Below are 21,340 nucleotides of genomic sequence, written 5' to 3'. Positions count from 1 at the left end.
AAGATTTTCTTTCATCTTTTTTGTTTTCGAAGAGAAAGCGTCAATATAATGAGAGGCCGCCAACTAGTGTTTTGACCGGATATTTATAAGAGTACCTATATCCTTTGTAACAGTGTCGACTGCCTTTTGTGTTGCCTTTTAAAAGAACATAATAGACTTTTAACTTGACGAAAAAGAGGCTTGTTTGATCCTCATTCTAAGAAGTGTCTCTTACTTTGAACTGCCAGTTAATCAATGGATGAGTTGAACTCTATTTTTGGAGGTTAGTATTTAGTAGTTAACTGATGAGCTACAACTTAATACTTTGATTTGAAAACTATTTTTAGCCATCATTATTTAAGAATGTTTTAAAAAATATTTTTTTTCTATAAACTTGTCCATTTTAGAAAAAGCTTTTTCTGAAGAAGACGAAGAAGTTAAGGAGTAATATTAAAAAAACGTGAACGTGACGGCATCGGCATCAAGGTAATAAGTCAAGTCAAACTCAAGTTGGGTCTGTAAAATGACGGAGAAAACAGTTTATCTAATAGTATATAGACGGCAGGTACACACCATCTTCACGTTCTTAAACCCGCGAATCACAGTCAGGTGGCCTCATGTTGTATTTATCAAAGAAATCCCTTTAAAATACCGTCCCAAGGAGAGTCATCATAATTAAATGAGTCATAACATAGATAAACTTCTGGACCTACGGTTCCCAATCACCATTGATGCGTCCACTACTCAGTCCCGTTTTCAACGACTTTTGAACGGAACCGCATTAACAAACTCCACAGCTTTTAAATATTTGGACGGAAAGATAAAGCGGCTAATTACGTCACCGAAATTACCTGACTCGCCATTACAGTTGAACTCCTGACCGTCCTCCCGGCGCCACATGACGTACGGCTCCGGATAGCCGGTGGCACGGCACACCATTGTCACGTTCGTGCCCTCGCGAACCACCATGTCCGTTGACGTCATGTTGTCGATTATCACCGGTGGTACTGCCGACAAATGTGCCAGGTTATTTGGAGTAGAATTTTTTAAATGAAACATAATGTCAAAATTGTATTACATTTTGCCCATCTTATTATGGCTCCAATTTTTACTAACTCTAAGAAGCAATGTCAGATTGAACTCAAGTTTTTCAGCCCCAGGTAAGTTGTTTCTTTTGTAATTACCTCCCTTGTTTTGGATTAATATTATCGAAGAACGATTTCTAAGATGTATTTGTTTCTTTAACTAATAATAACTGTTACCAAGAGCAGCTAGTTATCAATAGTAGGTATGGAAAAAATAAATAATGTTGTTAAAAAAAAATCTTCATAATGTTACAATGAGTTTGGAATAATTTTCATATGAAAATTTTGCTGGAAATATTAGATAAAACCTGAGCAGAATTTACTTGTACGGTAAAAACACAACGTGCAATAATTTTTATTTAAAAAAATCCAAACTTTATTATAGTTATTTCATTTACTTATCTTAAATAAGGTACTGGGAAATATTCTCAAAAATTCAAATTGGTTTGTTGGAAAATGATTTTTAGTGTATGAATTTGGGGTAAGGTCAGGATTTTACTACCTGGCCTGTGACCGGGCCCCTATACCGCAACCACAGCAATGTTGTATGAATTTGTAACCTTTTTACACCTTAACTTGGTAAACTAAGGTATTTAGTTGGGGTATTTTAATATCAACCCGCTTTTAGGTCATAGAGCGAAATAGCGTACTGGGTTTATAAACATTAAAATTCGCGTATTGTGCAGTAAATATTTTGATTCTAAATTATAATGGTGAATTTAAATTTCGGTATACTGGCAGCCTAATTAGGGCAGTGGTAAGTGCGGTTAGTGTAAATAGGAGTTAACAAGTTATATCTGTTTAGACAGCTGGTCAATTGTTAAAGCGTTCAATTGAAATTTACTGTAGAAGTATTTTAATTTAGTTTTGGGATACACTTAGCTATGTTCTCAATATTGTTCTACAATGCAAAATATGTTTGATTTGTAATTAAGAAATATTTTCAATTCACGTTGAGTCATAGAATTCTCTAAAAGTCCACAAATAAACTGAATTCTACTGGAAAATTATTGAACACCAATTTCATTATTGTAAAAAATCTGTAATTGTTCATGTGTGATTCTGTCGTTACGTTACGTAAGTTTTTATAACATTTACCTACGACCTGTAGATATCCCTTCCTGGAGCGCATGGGGTCGGTGTTGACCTGGCACATGTACCAGCCGCGGTCCACCTCCTGCACGTTCTTGATGTGTAGGTACCACGAGCGGTGGTCGTTGTAAGAGAGGCTGATGCGCGGGTTCTGAGTTATGATGTTGTGATGGATGCTCAGGATCGTCTGTGTGTCGACTCGGACCCAAGCCACCTGGATGAGGAATGGTTTATGTAGATTGTAGTTTATTCATATATAGTTTGTTTGATTGTAGTTTATTGTATATGGATAGCCTGAAACGTCAAAAAGGATATTGGCTACTTTTAGGATGGTAAGGGGGTAATGGGGGGGGGGGCAAAGTTTATATGAAACTTTTCTTTTGAAAGGTTGGCTTTTAAATTTGGCTTCAATGGTGTTTAATTAAAACTAGCTGTTGCCCGCGACTTCGTCCCCGTGGGTAGAAGATATAAGTTATGATTTAGGTATACCTGCCCGGTTTTTTTTCACACTTTCCATTATATCTTAGCTCCTATTAGTCGCAGCGTGATGGTTTATAGTCTAAAGCCTTCCTCGATGAATTTTCACAAAAATAATTTTTCAATTTGGACCAGTAGTTCCTGAGATTCGCGCGTTCAAACAAACAAACAAACAAACTCTTCAGCTTTATATATTAGTATAGATAATAAAATATAAACACGTCGGTTTTTGGGTATTTCGATTTTAAGGAGTCAAATGGGGGCGCTAAATAAGGCGAATTAAGAACACGCTGTAAACTGAAATCATAAACTCTTTAGTACAATAATAATAAAACTTTTGGCGTATCATTGCGACTATCTGAGAAAACTATCACTTGTATTCAGAGTCACGAAACTACAACTACTCTGACTAGAAGATAGTTCTAGATAAATATCACATACATTGTTCGAGACAGTACATCTCTCCATAGCCTTTAAGCTTGATAACCGGATTATGCAATAGTAGGTTAAGTAACATTGTCACAAACAAGTCAAAGGCAGTCTGCCTACATGTTCTACCGCTACGTGCCAGAGAGCGAGTTTTGCCGGCGGCTCTTGCTTTTATCAGATCTATGAGAGTCAATACACGGGCAGTCGTTAGGCTTGTCTGAATATTGCCTGACAACTGGTCTAATCTCATTAGTCTGTCTAATGGGAAGTACGTGTGTCCGACGCGTATTTCTCGGTGGCAGTTTATACATTGTGTCGTAGATTTACATAACTTGAAGTCAAGATTTCAGTCAAGATTCTACACTAAGGAATTTAAGCCTTGTGTCGCGGGGGGTTTCACAAACGTAATGGATCACATAAACGCATGTCCTACGCGGGGATCGAACCCGCGACACGTCCCGCACAGTGAGTTAGGCGTGATGACCTCGACCACTCGGTCACCGTATAATCAGTCTGCTGTCCAGTCAATAGATACAATAGTCATAATAATAGCAGGGTTCATACATATACATGGTAAAGGCAAATGGTCAAGGTACCTGAAATGAGTACTTTTAATCTAAATAACGGTGAGACGTTCCTTTTAAAATGCAGCGTATATTTTTAAACTACATAATCCAGAAGTAAAACTTGAAATGAAACTCTGAAGGAACTCCTTTCTGTGTCGGAGGTATTTCACACCTAAGCAGACAGTTCTAAACGGTTTCTTCTAATAGAAAATCGTAAGGAGGTTCAAATCCACGTATGTAGAGACGTCCTATTTTGAGTTTACACATGTTACCGCCTTAGAGCGATTTTACTAAAACTACATTCGTTTAGCATGTGTGAAGGTAAAGAAAACCGATAGGCAGTTTGTCATTCGATGTGCTGCTGTGTATTTTAAGTTAATCGTCAAAAAAATTTGTAGTAAACTGAAATTTTCTGACTGAATATTCAAATATCAGTCAGTTTAAGTCACCGTCAAAATAACTTGTGTCCAAAATCTAAACAGTACACTACATGACAAACAAAATCCTACGCTAAAATGAAGTACATATTTAGTGAAAACAGAAAATGTGTTTCATAATTCAAATTTACATCTAGCTAACGGTTATCGCACTAATAACACCGAATCACTCTCATCTCGCAAATAAATCTCTGTGCACTATAATACTGCACTCTAATTTCAGTAACTAGCCGTCCTGCATGATTAATAACAGGCGAATCGTGCATTCTGAGCAAAGTGATATTAAGTTGGCTTGTTAAAACTTTAGCCCGTGCGCCGCACGAATAGAGTTGTATGAAGTTGGTGGCGGAACGTATCCGTTCATAGAATTACGGAGAGCTCGTTCATCATGGGGCAGACGCGACGCGCAAAGGTACTGACGTTGTTTGCTTTCTTAATTGCTTATCAATACACTCGACGTAAATATACTTATAAAGTTTATTGCCTAAAGTATTATGTTAGCGCTTTATAGACAGCTCTAAACTCAGTCTAAGACTGCTCGGCAATAACTTAAATAAACTGCTCTCTGTTCTTAAAATGCTTCATCGTTTTATAATACTTTTTTTTAACACATAGTACTAATTTATTCTGATTTTGTCATGAATAACAAATAGACTAAAGTGAGTACGTCAATAGTAAGTATGACATCAACATACATGCATGTGGTAATATTAAAGGTATAAATAATATCCAAAGACAAACAAGTGTAACGTCAACATGGGTTTAAATAAAATATTATGTTATACAACAAAACAAAATAGCAAGTAGTTTTCTTTTTTTATTATACGACGAAACTTTGTTTTACGAAAATGTTTAAAGTTAACTCTATTAAATATGCCTTATACTACGCTTTTTGTAATAACTCAATTATATCTTATGCCCAGGCATTTCAACTCTTGAAAAAATCAAGTATATTGGACCTACTGCTAAACACATAATAAACCGTATTTATAATAAAAAAAAAATGGTTGCCTGTAAAGTCGGTTTTACGGGCGAAGATTTTACGTGACAACGTCTTTTTCTCGGTAGAATATTTATTGATATGAATATAATTAAATTGCACAATAGGAACAAGGAATTGAATGAAAATAAGAATTGCACAAATTTTAACTATACAAATATATTTTGTTTACTAAAACATTGTACATGTAAGCGCCGATTCAATGCGCCTATAATTCTCTAGTGCTGCGCGCGCGGCAGTCCGATCATAGTTGAGTGGGAGAGAGACGCAAGGCATTCGGCGGGCCTCTCTCTCGTTCGGTGACTCATCGTAACGTTACCGGGCGTTACACTTTTTCATAAGTGACTCCCAGCCGCAACCTAATTTAAGACGTTGTCACGTCAAAATCAATTATTGATAGTAAGGTACAATATTGAGTAAAATTTTAGTTAAAATTACATAGATTTCATGAACCTAAATCTTCTGACAAAACTGTTCCCAATTTATATAGCGATCCGATTTCAGTCCTTCAAAATTTACCTGCATATCGTGTTTTACATGGAGCGACTGCGTAACGAAACTCCACAATCAATTTCGTGTAATACAGTATTCCATAGTGAGTCTGGTTGCAAGAGGCCAAATAATTAGAAGCGTTAGAAATATATGGTCGAATAGAAAATGTCGAGCTTAAACAATAAATTTAATATGAAAAAGAAAATTCTATGTTCGAAGTATAATCAGACACTGTTTTGTAGAGACCGGTTTTCTTTCTATCTTTTCAGGCTTCGGTCTTCGCCAGTTTAGTTTTAGTTTTCTAGTTTATATACCACGGTCGGTTCAAAGTAACTCTCCCCATTCATGTTAGACTCGCATTGCCCTATCATATACTAAATCTCAAGAAACTACTAATTGGAAATTATACTGCACCTAAAGTCGACCGCATATCAAAACTTTGGCATTGGAAGTTGTTATGAGACGGTTGAAGTACTGTGGACTTTTCGCAGATGTTAATAAGGTTTATAAACGTGTAATTCGTTTTGTCGTATTGCATTTATTAGTGTACGTTTGAAAAGAAATGGATTGTTAAATAATTCCACTTTTTTGTAATGGGGTCAGTAATTATGGATATTATCATAGTCGAACAAACTCTACATATAAAAGTTCTATATAATATGGATACTAATATTGATGTATCCGTAACATCAAAATGATTTACAGCCAAATGTATTTTCTTTTTTATACTTTATTTGTTACAAAACAAATTCGGTTACATAATTCGGCCTCCTCCTAGGATTCTCTGTGTCGTGGAGGCTAGTCTCTTTCGACATATTTATAAAGGAATCAGAGAAAGGGAAACAATAACAAAATAGATAATGGTCTAAATAAATCTATACTACATAAATATGGTTCTACGGTTAAGTAAGGTAAGTAAGGATCAAGTATGTTCATTTTATACTATTGTAATCTATACTAATATATAAAGCTGAAGAGTTTGTTTGTTTGTTTGAACGTGCTAATCTCAGGAACTACTGGTCCAAATTGAAAAAATATTTTTGGGTTGAATAGACCATTCATCGAGGCAGGCTTTAGGCTATAAATCATCACGCTTCGACAAATAGGAGCGAAGATACAATGGAAAATGTAAAAAAAACAGGGCAGGTATAAATCCTAACATATCTTCTACCCACGGAGACGAAGACGCGGGCAACAGCTAGTACGTAAATATACCGATTGATCTATAAACCGATATACAATTTTACCCTTAAATTAAATTTCAAGCGTTCATTAACCTCTATTCCCACGTGGCGATTAGAGCAAAACCTCCTTCTGATAAATACATATTAAATGATGTAACATTTACCACCACTGCGTACATTAAGAATTAAAGTGGTTTCTACGTAACGTTTGTTTAGGCTCTTGCCAAAGTAAGGTTTTAATTCCCCTACAATAGAATTTCATGCAGTTTGTTGGTACCAGGAGATAGTGTGTTATTTGTTTGGGCTTATTCGGCTGTTGAGTGAAACTCGTTTAATATTATATAGGCACGTGTAACTACGAAACGAACGAGGAAAGATTACTTTCTGTATGTCGTCAAAATGTCCGCTAACAATCATGTTTTAATTAACTTCTGTTAAGTTTTTGTTTTCCGTTCTAAACAGACAGAAACAAACAGAAAAGATATTTGATTAGAAATATAATTTTAATAAACAAATATTTGAAATTAACACTATCTCAAAAACACATTTGACAATGTACCTACTTAAATCAATCAGGGTACATTTTATATCTGTAATTACATATGTAATTGTTGTGTAAAACGTGTCTATTACTCCTTTCTCTAACTTATTTTAAACTCTTTAGCAAGCTAATGTTTAAAAACGTTACATATCTTTTAGTTTAACATTACAAAAAGCTTGTAAAATAATTTTTGGTTGGCTACAGAACAGAATAACAAGTGCAGATACCTTGTATCCTCGTAAATCTTCGACGACACAGGCAAGCAGCGCATCTCGTCCCACAGTGACAGTCACGTTCGTAACCGGCTCCACGAAACGAGGGAATAATGACTCTGAAACAAATTCAAACGGATTTCAACTGTGTTGAATATACCATAATTATTCAACTATTTGAATACACCCGTAATTATTCAACAATTTGAATTATAAGTCTGTGTTATTTCTTTGGTTTATTTTTGTCTACAAATTGATGGTTATTACGTATGGTAAACTTTAACTTAATTATAGACACAATGTTTTCTGTCGTTTATTTTTTTCATTGTTTTAAAAATAGAGTTGCTCTGGAACTGTAAGCGAGTTATGACGTCAACCATCAGTAAAGTTGTTTGTTGTTGGTTGGTTTGTCATAAAAATATCTTTGTTTACCTAATTACTTTCTGTTTGTTTTAATTTCAACGAACATTAATTTTTACGGTCATTTAAAAATCAGCTCTATATTAAGACCGAACAATGCTCTTGTATGTTTTAATGTATCGACACCAATTAAACATGCTGTATCATTATAAAAACAGAATATTTTGTCAATAATGATTTACGTAACTAAGTTAAGACACCATGGTCATAGAAGTATATTGCATTATTGATTAAATACGATCATAACTTAGTCTGGATTTAGTTTAAACCGCTCTGTTAACTATAACCATAACTTAATTATCAAACTGAATCTACTTCCATACAAAGTATAGCTTGAGCTCAAATACCTGAAATACTGAATGTTTCGAGCAAGTACAATCAACAACAAATGTCAATATACCAAATCAGACTAAATAACTGACAAAATATTATATTAAAACTCTTGTGCGAGTCAGATACACTATGCTAAATATACTATATGACATAGCATAATATATTATGCTATATTATACACTATGATAGGTTTTGTACACATAGGCTAAGATTAACAAGCAAAAAAAACACCAATCACATTTATGTCTGTTTCTTAACCTCGGTTTTTTTTTAGCATTTGTCGTAACAACCTCAATAGATATTCATGATCTGTCTAGTTATTGTGGTACATAAGTAAAGGCCGGTGACAGGACAGATAGCAGAGCCTTAATACTAGGATTTGATTATAACCGTTTGGGTACAAAACATTAAGAATAATAAAGATATTGTTGTCAGCAAATTTTCTTCAGAAAATTGGTTATTAATATATGCTGTTCCCAAGTCACTACAAGTCTTTCTATTTCATCATATTCAGAAGTATTGAAAATGTAGTCTAGCTAAATCATTTCTGTTGCAGACTGTACGAAGTATGCAGCGTCTTGACTTAATTTACCTTTAATGTTTAAGCGTAGACTTAGGTGTAACAGATGTAAAGCTAAGAGAGGTATAGCCTCCAATCCTGTTAAACACAAAAGGATCATGCCAGGATCTTGAGTCTATTCAATACGGCGTCTTGGATTTGCGTCATGTTTTTAACAAATATTGGTTACTAAATATGAAAACGAAATGTTAATATATTATGGTTTCCTAAAGAAGGTTTGATTTCTATGAAATCATGCAACAGTTTACTCACACGTATTTATTAGCACGGTGCGACTAATTTCTTACTTTAAACTAGATTCTTACGATAGTTACTATAAAAATAAGGATTTTTTCCTGATATTTTTATGCTATATCAGCCTAATTTTTATCACAGTTCCGAAATTCAAAGCTTCGAGCTATTATAAAAAACTAGCTGACCCGGCAAACGTTGTTTGGCCGATTATTTTTTTTTCTAGTCGTATGTATTTTTAATGCCACATTAAAGAAAAAAAACAAACAATTTCGTCCAAATTTTTTTTTTAGTGTGAGCAGCCCTTACTATTTAGGGGTATGAAAAATAGATGTTTTCTATTCTCAGACCTATCCAATATGTATACAAAATTGCATAAAAATCGGTTGAACCGTTTTGGAGGAGTACGGTAACTAACATCGTGACCCGGGTTTTATTATAAAAAATACGTTAATACCTGCTGTGTTAGTTAACACTTAAAGCATATTTATTAAATTTATTGGATAAAAAGGTGCATGTTATTATTTTTAATTTGGTACAATGCCTAACAAACTATTTGCAGATATTTTCTTATTTATTATAACAATATGTAAATAAGAGGCGCTCAAAAGTTACAACAGAAATGTACGAATGTGTGAATATTTCATTTTACTTTTATCGTAAAGCAAGGTGCGAGTAAATAAGCTGGACTCCCCATTCTCCTTTCAGATACTTAATTAAAGTAAAAAATGTCCCGATGAAACCGTTTATTAATCTTTAACAAGCCGCTCGCGTAATAATAATTATGGTTTCGCACCCAAAGGGTAAAAATGAAACCTTATTACCGTTCAGTCTATCCGTCCAACACCAGACTGTATCTCATAAACCGTGACAGATAGACACTTTGAAATCTTACAGATGCTTTATTTCTGCTGATATTATGACAATAAATACAGAGTATAAACATTGAGGTTAGAAACGGTTCTTCTGGTAATTTTGTTGCTTGGACAAAACAAAATTAACCGACTCTCAAGTTTATTTGTTACCTAAGCGATTTATTTTAATTTAGCATGTTTGTACGGAATCCTCTCTCGCGAAGAAGAATCGCACTTGACCGGTTTTGTTTTTGAACTCGCGTGAATTTTGCATAGGTATTAGATGGCTGCAGCACAGCGACCCACAAAACTCAATTATCGTTTGATAAGCTTTAAATAATGTCGGTTTTAATTGAATACTTGATTCCTTTAGTCACCAAAATGTATGAACCAAGACAGTGCATAGAACGTTTACAAATCACTTCTTTAAATGAGCTTACTTTTGAAACAATCAAGCACAAAAAGAAGTTAATAATTGAACATTAAACCTTATTATTTTAAATAGGTCGCACGAAATAAACAAAACATTACACCATGTAGTTCGTACTCAGTTAGTGTAATAAATAATAGTTAATGAAGAGTCAACACAAACATTGTAGGTACGACCACAAACAAAACGTTGTACCTCCGCAGGTACATTCACAACGTATCTAAACTTAAATTAATCAATCACAGTATACCGTAGGGTTGTTCATGAATACACACAATAGAATTAAGTACGTACGTGTAAGTAGCAATCCATCAAAATACACGCTTTCCAAACTGGCTCCCATTGTGTTATATCTGACACAAAACCATTGATGCGTCACTTTTCACTAAACAGGATAAAAGTTTTGGGGGTCAATTACATTAGGGCGGAGTTGGAAACGTTCTACCGTATACGGGTATCAAATCTGACTTGCGTTTGTTTTTCTGGACATATAGTAATCGTATAGTGACTAAGGATGTGATTCGTCTCCTAAAAAGGGCTAGTGTTAAGCTGGGTCTAGATTTATTCGTTGAAGAATTTAGCTTTTAGCGTTAGAGTTAAATATATCGGATTTAGGATTAAAAGTAAAAGCTTTAATATTAAAAGGGTTTACTCACACGTTTTTATCGGGTTCCCGAATAGTTTCGCTCCTAACTCTTGTATCGTTTAAGTATAAATCATCCTCATTCAGCTCAAGGGTTCAAACGTTCAACGGTTTTATAATTCTAGACTGATATTTCAATTTAAGGCAAGTAATTTACTGAATCAACTTTTCGTTCCGTAAAACTTAATCTTTTATACCAATTTAACACTCTTTAAATCAAAATGCATTGTAAAACAATGCGGAACACTTGTCTCATTTTAGTTCTTGTAAATTGAATGGCCAATAGGATTTCATGGAACTTGTAATCTTATTTACATGATGGCGAGACACAGCGGGCTGAGTGCCGTGTGCGCGGCGGCTTGTAAACCACAAGTAGCCCATTTGGTTATCTGCGAACTGTGTACCAAATGGCGGTTAAAGCTGGTCGCATTGCGGCCTGTGGTAACGCCCTTATTATATCACTGGTCATTGCTTTAGAATTACTCTATGCTTGATTATAATCTGCGAAATATATATAAGATAATATATGAATTATAAATTATCCACCAATATAAGAATCCAATCCGACAAATTAAGAATCGTTATAAACAAGAATCACTATTTCCAAAAAGGACACTTCATATTACAGATATGAAAAAACCGATACATCGAGATGACTCATCAACTGAAATAAGATAACGATTCTTTTTACACATTTTTGCGCAAGCTCGTAACATGAATAATACATGTCAATAAAGTTGAGTAATGTCCGGGACTTTGAAAGTGAGAAGACTTACGTATGTAAGACGTCAATACTAACGCGATACATGTCGATATGAACGATGCTTCAATGCTGCAACAATCTATTTAGGCTAAACAACCTGAGACACGGAAAAATATCCGCGAATGATTGATGAGTGAGAACGCGAATAGAACAAATCCATCCCGCGCTCATCAATCTTAGCGGTACGGCGGTGCGGGCCTTCTGTGCAAGCGACGTCGCCGTCTCTAATGAAAGAAGAGCTTACCGAGCACGTATAAACAATCGGAAAATGTTGTTTCTAATATCCCGCAAGATAGATGGCCCGTGAAATGTGCTCGTAGCCGGGATCAAGCCTTTTTTAATAGAAAAATGATTGGGCTACGTCTTTTGTTCGAGTTACGAACTCGTACATAATGGCGTGTTTACTGGTCGGTTCAGCGCCACTTCGTTGGGAACTGTTTTGTATACATAAGGGACAAGTGACAAAATGCTTACAGTATCTTTGTATTCTATTAAACATGACTGTAGAGGATAGTTTTCCTACATACATTTTAAAATAATAATTGACTTCCGTAATCGCGTATACAATAATTATATCACATGCATACAGAGACTAGGCGATTTTAAATGTTCAACATATTAATGTATTGCTTTGTTAATAGGATGCAGGTTTGTAATTATTGTTTTAAATGCCAGCTAGCGCGGCGTGTAATAAAGATTAAAATCGTGGGCGAATAGAGATTACAAAATAATCGAGTCCCGAAATCACTGGTATTTGCTTTTGTGCCAACTGGGACATAGATTTCGTTTTCTTTACACCCACAGAGGTTGAAAGGAAAGAGGCGAGCACTAAATTGACCTTTTGATTGAAAATGACTACCGACGTCTTCGTCCTCGCGCCTACTTATTTCCTTCAACGTAATTTATATTATTCGTCTAACAATGAAAAGAGCCGAATATCAAAGTAAACAAAAAAAACTGAAGACAAAATTGATAGGGCCTCTTCAGTAAAAAAAAAAACAAATTTTACATGCGTTATAATATATAATATAGAGACCCTCAATATTTAAACCTCTTGTAGTAAAGCAATACGCTACAAATAATAATAATATCAATTCAAATAAATAGAATCCAGCAGTATCAACTAAATGAAATTATGACTTCGCTTCGGTTCCAACTTCCAAGTAATACCATCACGTGATTACAAATCGTTCGTAATAGGCTACCTCCATAACTTAAGAGCCCTCAAAGACGGTTAAGTCCCACTGTAAAGGGTTTGATTACTTTAATAAGCGCTAATACAGTGTAACGTGTTAATAATGTAGTCGGTGTTGATGAGACAACGAGATTACTCGGCCACTTGAAATATGATTACGGGCGGGCCGCTCATCAGGCCGTAAGTGTTTACGGATGCACGTGACGGGTCGCGCCTCCCACTCGGGCCGGGCGTCCACTGCTCGCGTATTTACCTAATTGGCACAGTACGCTGTGACAAAAGTCCGTGGCACCCCGGCAAATTAGATTCTGTGCCCACCCGTCGCCCGGCGCTCGGCCGGCGATGTCGCCCGCTCGCGCGGCCTCGTGCGACACGACACGCTCGCCACCGCTGCCGCTCGCTTTACTTACCTCTTTCACCCTAAATTGACTTCCCTCTAATTGAAATACGCGCCAAGGACCCATTCTGCGATTAATCTTTTTTGTTTGTTTTATTACTCTGCTCTGTGAGATCTATGATTAACTAAATAATAGGTCTCGCGGTACCTTTGTTGTTAATTATGTCTCTTAAGCTTGTTATGTCTGTCAAATGGATGCTAACAGTTTTACTGTTCGCAGAGAATAAATGTTGTCTTTTATATCTCAAGAAATATTTTGATCTAATAAAATTAAATAACGTATTTCAAAGATCGCCTAACTATTTACAGCTAAAAAACTTTTAGAAACTGCGAAAAATACAATATATCGACTTTGAATACTTAGATGCGTGAAAACCTTTCATTGTTAAACACATTCAAATTGGAAATATTAAAATCCGATTGTATGTAAGTTATCCTGTCTGTCAGAATATACGCAGAGCAAAATACGATGTGATTTAAAAATTGAATTATACATTTTCGATACGGGAATTGGTGCCCATCTAAAAATAAAACCGATTGTAGCAAATTCGAGTTGCCGAGTCTCACGGCGGCTTCGATGTGGCTGTGGGTATTCATGAGTATCGATTTTATGCAAAATGCAACAAGATTCACTTGAACATGTCGGCTATACGAAACGCATTATGTGAGGAACCGATCTATTCTACAATTACATTGGTGTAGAGCCGGCGCTTGTAAATGGGTGCGCATGTAGTGGCCTGGTGAGTGAGGGCCGCATGTCGCAGGCTCATGTACGTATAAATACGGTACACGATTAGCGGTCAGGTCTTGGAAGCCGGCGCCGCAGCGACACCCCAGTCCTTCGCAATAACAGCTTGATAAAGCCAATTTAACCGGGCCTTCGATTTCTCCGCCTGTGTATTATTATCAGTCGCGCCTAATTTCAGTTTCCCGGGTTCCATTGTGTAAACTGAATGAACAAACAACTAATGCAAATTCTGGTTAGTTAACTAATTTGAAGTTTGTAGATAGATCATGGCATTATATCGAATAAGATTAACATTTTGTGGTTGTATGAGTCTATCGGAAGATCTTGCGGCAGATTATTGTTCGAGCTAATTACATTAATCAGATAAATAAAGTTTATATTATTTTTCATATAAATGCAAGCTTTACCTCTATTTCGCACCTGTTCCAGGTTAAAATATTCGTTCGTAAGCAATGTCACACGTCTGTACAATATGTATTGCTATTAAAGCTTAATTGTTAACATTAACGCTTGTGATGCCAATTAGTACAAACGCTTAGGCGTAATCGGTTCACGGACTGAGTTTGCAGCACTTCGTTACATCGTCGGTAAGTGCACCTAATGCGACTTGTGCGATACTTGCCGCTAACGCTTCACTTGTACACAGCTTGTTAATGCTTTTAATGAAGAAATATGTCTCATAAACCTTGAATAATTATACCAGCCGTGTAATTATGATACATGTGCCTTGGGTGTACCGTCTGAAACCTATGGGAATCTATATACCTAGGTATATTCAGGTAAAGCTATTGGTATTTTTTTTAATCAGATTCTATTTGTCATGTGACAAAATAATATCACTGGTTCTTGGGTTGAATTGCGATCAACGTGTGATATGTTGGGACAAATAACACACGGGGAATATATCTTCGATTGTTTTACATCGCTACACCGAAATCAAAGCGTAAATGTCGCAAAAGAATACGAAGTTTGTATGAAGGTTATAAAAATATCTGGAGGACAGGTTGGCGTTATATTGCCGTTATAAATCAGCGCTTGCGACAGGCGAGCGTGGCGGCGGCGGCGCGGCGGCGTGAGGACGCGTGGCGTGCGCGGCGCGGCGCGGCCGTGCCACCTCGTGCGCTGCCGACGTTCTCCATATATTATGCATAAATATCGCCTATATGCACCTATTGGCCATGGGGTAGAGCTACTTAAACGTACACAGGTGCCTTCGTTTCAAGGTGAAGAGAATATTACCCGCTTAAAATGTGTACTTTTACTTGGATCTATCATAAAAAGTAAGTATGTGTTTATTCTATTTATGGGCACCTTTTTTGGTGTCAAACTTTCAATGGCACGAAAAACATTTTAGTACAAAAAGTGTCTTGGTCGATTAAAAGCAACCGGATTCGCTTCATACTTTTTCGCTCTTGTTCTATTAAGCAAACAAAATTAAAACTACCGATAGCTTTTACGAATGCATGAAAAATTTCATTTAAGAGAATAATAGCCGTTTCACGATAGTTCGTTTCCATACTTTACATTCGTGTGTACGTAGTTTTATAAACCTGCAGATTTTCCCGCGATGTTTTCCTCCCCGTTGGAAGCCGGCAATAAAGTTATATTGAGTTCATATGTTTGAAAAACATGTTGGCACACATCTGACTACAAAATCTGCATGTAAAATAATATTGTTTTATGCAAATAGTGATTAAATCAATGACGCAAGGTTATTCTATGTTACAAAACTAACCTACAATTATCATAAACATTTTGTTTAATTATCACGTGTTTATAAGTGAAACCAAAATCTCATAAAAAATAGGTTTTCCAAAATGTAAACGTTAGTTAACTAAATTAAACGTTAGTTACAACCTTATTTGTAAATAATATTAACTAATATTGTTTAGGATGAACAAAACGGAAAACCGTTATTCATTTCAGGAAAATGTTGATGTATTTTTTCCAAGCACGATCCTTACTGCTTAACTTAGTTGAAGTAGACATTATGAAAGAACACAGACAATGGATATTACAGAAACACCTTTGTGGAGTCTGCGGTATTTCATATTGTTATTACTTGATAAAATTGGATTTAGATAATTGCTGCTTACCGTTCTTTACTATTTGAGTTGTCTAAAAGTCTTGCTATTTGAGGAAACAGTACAAGAATATTGTTTTGCTTAAACTCGACTGAAAGCGGAAAAGAATAATAAGAAGTTAAATTACAACAGAACCTTTTTTAGTCTTAATTGTGCACAATACACCTAAAGGTTAACTGAATTTGTAAAAAGTCCGCAACCCACGCAACAGTATAAATACAAATGTGAGAACGGCAAATTCACGTCGCAGCTATATCAAGAGTTATGTTTAATACTTAATTATAATTAATTGAGTGATCGTCAGTAAATAAATGAGATACAAATAAAATGGTTAACGGGCACTTCTTTAGTCCGTTTCGTAACGGGTGCGGAAAAATGATGATTTATGCGGTCATCCATAAATGAATCGGATTTTCTCTGACTTTTTATGGAAACAATTAAAATTAATGGGCTCGTTACTGAATCCAGATAGTTGAGCATCACTTGTTACTTACCGTTAATGTTTCATTTATGAAATAAAAAGAATGGGGAACGTATTCCGTCCGGATTTGTTTTAAATTCCGCCGTAGTAATTGCTCTTTTCCATTTCACCTCAATAAACTTTAGCTCTTTAAGCCGTTAATATGGATTCAGTTTAATGGTAATGAGCGACGATAGCATCAACGTGAAATACGGGAAGTTGTCGCAGTTACTGGACTACGTAATAATTTAGTGACAGATAACTTTACAACAGATGCAAAAGGTTAAATTTTAAATTGGCGTATCGCAGATCGAGTGGGCAGCAATGGTTTCCAGCTCATGTAACCAGATTGGAAACGCAGGCGTGCCTGACCAGGGTGAATTACGCGAAACGGCGTGAGCGGTGACGCTGCGAGCGCGAGATTCACTTACTTACATTCGCTTCGTGACTGAACTCCATAGAGCGGTGCAGTTCAGCCGTAAATAAAATGGTATTGTCGCGCGGAAACCGCACATCGAAAAACCGGGGAACGTCGCGTGAAATGCTACCGGTGCCGGCATCGGCATAGACGTCGAGAAATATGGCCAAACGTTCCGCATATACGAAATATGGGACTATAGGCGGCGGTGCCGACTCGTGCCGGGTCGCCGAAACATGTTACCCTATATATGTAGCTACAATTATAACTACTGCCTGCCAACTAACAGTTTATTCATGGAGTTTTTAGTTTGGTGCATGTTTGATGCATACCAAGTTATTTTTGATACGTTAGTTTTGAAACAAGTAATCGAATTGTGGCTGTCATTTTTTTGGGAAAGCGTGTAAAATTTTTGACAATTTTACTTTAAGAGAACAGTAGCATAAGTTTTACCGACAATGGTTGAGCTTTAAATTGAAAGGTAAAGTTAAATGAGTATTTGTAAGTAGGTTAAATTCTTACCAAGTTTTTAGTTTAAAACTCGATAGTATAATATTCTATTTATTACTTTGTAATAAGTAACACTATCTTTTCAATTTCATCTCACTTTAACGCTTAAAAATCTTATACCTAAATCTGGCGATTTCAGGACTCAGACATGTCACAGAAATACTATTTAACATAGCAACAGGTTACGTAGATTTAGTGTGATCCCTTAAGCACAAAAAGAGAACGCGTTAGATTACATTATATTGTTACCTTTGCCAAATTTAGGCTTTTACTGTTTACTGCCCCTTGTTCTTAGGAAATATTTTAGTATCCCGAACTGTTTTATTTTACAAACGGCTAAATATAAACGTATGGAGTCTAAAATATCCGTTCTTATATTAAATAGTATTTTGTAGCCACAAGGACAGGAGTGCTAAAAAAAAAGGTATTTTGAAGAAATTAATATTGTTATTTAATATTAATAGGACGTTCGTCGAACTGTTTTTTTTTATGGAGCCCTCAGTGTAACCAAGTCGACTCGCACTTGACCGGTTTTGTGTAAATAGGGCTGTTTTATAAGATTCTGAAAGATATTATAACAGTTCGATAAACAAATAAGCCAAATTCAACTCACAATCCTTTCAAAAATTTACAAGTTTGACTGCTCGGTCAGCCGAATGGGTAAGGTCACCCCCCCAAACCCACTTGCAAGACTTGTCGCGGGTTCGATACCCGCGTCGTGCAAGCGTTTGTGTGATCTGCCAATGATTGTGTATCTTTTTTTTATGACTTGAACACGAGGATAAAAATCCTTTTTTAAGTATTGTTTCTTTCCATTACAATATTTTATAAAAGGTGCCGTTTTATTTTGTCTTTCAAATAAAATCGTACCGATTTATTTATAAACGATCATTGTATCAGAAAAACCACTTCGTATATCAATTAAAATTACATTAAATCCAGTATTAAGCTTTTGAAACTTTTTTATAAAACATTCGATTGCAATTAATAATAAATACAATTATTTGTAGCAAGGAGTTTTCAATAATTACTGCGTAATTTATTTACAGCTGTCTATTAATTACAGTTTATAGGCAATCTTGTATCTTTTAAAATAAATACTTTCCTTGTATTCTTTAAGTAAATAGTAGTAATATTAGAATTCTTATTACACGATAAGTATATTACGTTTAAAATGTATAGTTTTAATTTGTTTCGCTGTGTATCTTGAATGATGTGACTTCTTAATATAAAATTCTTTACAAAGTCTTGTCATTATTGCACTACCAAGCGATACTTACCATTTTATGAAAATATTTTTATGCTTTGAATATATTAAATGACGTAGATTAGATAATTCAAATATATTAAAGTTTCACAAATTCTATGATACCTTTTTTTTATCTAGCCCACTGTGTCGCAAAGGCCTCCCCCAAATCCTTCCACGACTCTCTATTCTGGGCCGCATGGAACCAGCCTGCGCGGTAAGCGTTACGATATCTTTTACGATGTATTTATTTGTTCATATCAAATAAGTTTCCTCATGAGTTTTTAAGCGAAGTTGATTTTAATAGTACATCAATAAACTGACTATAAACTACGGCAGAATATTATACGAATTCCCTGTAACTGCGATACGAAAGTATTCGAAACTCATTAGTGATGTTCACGTTATTTTATATGTTCATTTTTAACTGACTGGTGAGAGAGAGAGAGAGTTGTTTTTTTTTATTTAGTTTGCTTACGACTGATTGATGTACTTATTTTACTGACGATTCTTTATCATATGATTCTTTAAAAAAATACAATTGCCACAGTAACGAATTTAATCCTTGTGTACAAATCACATGCACAAAGACACCTCTCTCACCTCTCGTCTCAGACTCAGAACAAACATTCGTTTATCTCACAAATGCTTGTCTACGCGGGGATCAAACCTCAACCACTCGGCTATCCGTGCAGTCTTCTTCTTCATGAAGGGTATGTACTTGTAAAACTAGAATAGAATAGAATAGAATATAATATTCTTTATTGTACACCATGGAATTACAGCAGTGATTCTTAATACATACAATGTTAGGGTACAATGGCAGTCTTATCGCTAAAAGCGATATCTTCCAGATAACCTTTGGATGGTCAGGAAAATTATCAGTATGTACAGAGGCAGATGGTGCACTATTGTTAAAAACATACATAAACATACATAACACAGAAATAAGAAATAAAATGAATACATACAATAATCAGATAATCAGTGTTCAGATAGTGATAGTGACTAGATGTTCATTTACTTTCTTGAAGCGTGACTGATACCGCTGTCGAAGCAAGACAAAGCGAGACAATATAAGGTGAGTACGGGCTTCCATTTAATTATTTATTTATTCATTTGCCTCCAACAAAGGCTGTACACGTGCAAGATTTAAAATTAAGTACAAAGAGTATTTGTCCTGAGTACTTCTTCAAGTACAAGATACCAGAGCATGCAAAAAATATGTGAACAATATTAGTGTTTAGGTCATAAACTACTTGTGTGCTTTCATCCTAATCCGTTCAGTGGTTTTTGAGTGAAAGAGGAACAAGCATCGGTATATGCCTTAGCGTTTATTAGGATCGTTTCACCTTAACGAGTATACCTCACCTCAAATAAGCACTAATTTCACAAATACCTGTATACTTATCATAGTCGAAACTGAAACCTTCGATCGGAACCATTGGATTTTAATAAGTAGGGCAATAGGATGACTGATGATATACATAATAAATGATATAAATTTCCGTTCACTCCGTTCAATACATAGGATATCCGTACCTCATGTTATAATGAGATATTTTCAATAAATTATCACAAAATTAAATTGTGCTGTAATTAATGCGAGAATGCTTTCATATAGCTAAAAAGCTGAAAGTTTAATACCAAATTTTCGTAATTAATTGAGTATTTTATAATTTTTCAAAGTCCATTGTTTATACGTCGAACATACCATGCTATCACAATTAATTAATTTGAATATTCTTGGAACTTGGTAATCTTGTCGAATCACACATAACAGCCCAACTATTTCCAAGTATTTTTTGTTATTTAAACCAGCCATTTGCACCTTGTTAGTTTGATAGCTAAAAATAGAGTAATTTTGGAATCCCAAATAAATAAAATTTCTGGTTTGTGTACTGTACAAGTTGTTATATAAATTACTGTCTGCAAATAATTTATTGACTTCAAAGCATCGATGTAGCGTCACCACCAATTTTAGCCAATCAAGTTCAGATTCGCTGCGGTTACCAAAAATCGGTACTTATTTTACAAGATGCTACTGCCGTTTGTCCTCAGCAACCCAATTATTGGCGGGCATCGATATTTTAAGGTTTGTTGTGACTCTTTTGGGCTCCCAACTGTCCGCCGCAACTGTTACATTTTATCTATTGTTATATTTCGTATCGCTATCCTGAGCGACGGTTTGACAAGCACAGTACGGTATCTAAACTCAATAAATAGGCGTTAATGACAAGTATGGCCGATGTAAATAATGACGTCACAATTAAATATCTCAATAGCAGAAATGTAAATATATTCAGTATTCCGAGACGGAGATTCTAATATTTGTTGTTACAAAGCCGTGTTGTGTCACTGCAGTTAGGTGTACGGATGGGTAATTCTCAATGGTCGGTCTTTGAATAAGAGCCAGTATTCTGCATTTCGTTCGTATTCTCGTAATGCCGGTTACGTAGCGTCTGAGTCGGAGGCAACTAGCATAAACTTTAAGTAACAGAAAATTTGCTCCGTAATATTTCGAGAGACGAAAA

The 21,340-nt window shown here is 35.4% G+C and overlaps 1 protein-coding gene across 1 annotated transcript in view; it reads right to left on the bottom strand.

The window, feature by feature from the left end:
* Nucleotides 1–21,340, bottom strand: part of LOC113496632 (lachesin-like) — a 38,144-nt gene that overhangs the window by 8,480 nt on the left and 8,324 nt on the right. Inside the window, exons 2-4 of the mRNA XM_026875910.1 lie at nt 7,510–7,613; nt 2,163–2,370; nt 831–986 (exon numbers count right to left, since the gene is read on the bottom strand). Of these exons, the coding sequence (XP_026731711.1) occupies nt 831–986; nt 2,163–2,370; nt 7,510–7,613 (468 nt within the window). The remainder of the gene's footprint in view (nt 1–830; nt 987–2,162; nt 2,371–7,509; nt 7,614–21,340) is intronic.

Source organism: Trichoplusia ni, chromosome 8 (genome assembly GCF_003590095.1).
Source record: "Trichoplusia ni isolate ovarian cell line Hi5 chromosome 8, tn1, whole genome shotgun sequence".
Lineage (NCBI taxonomy): Eukaryota > Metazoa > Arthropoda > Insecta > Lepidoptera > Noctuidae > Trichoplusia > Trichoplusia ni.
Note: the sequence above shows the minus strand (reverse complement) of the source record. Positions and strands in the feature narration are given on the sequence as shown.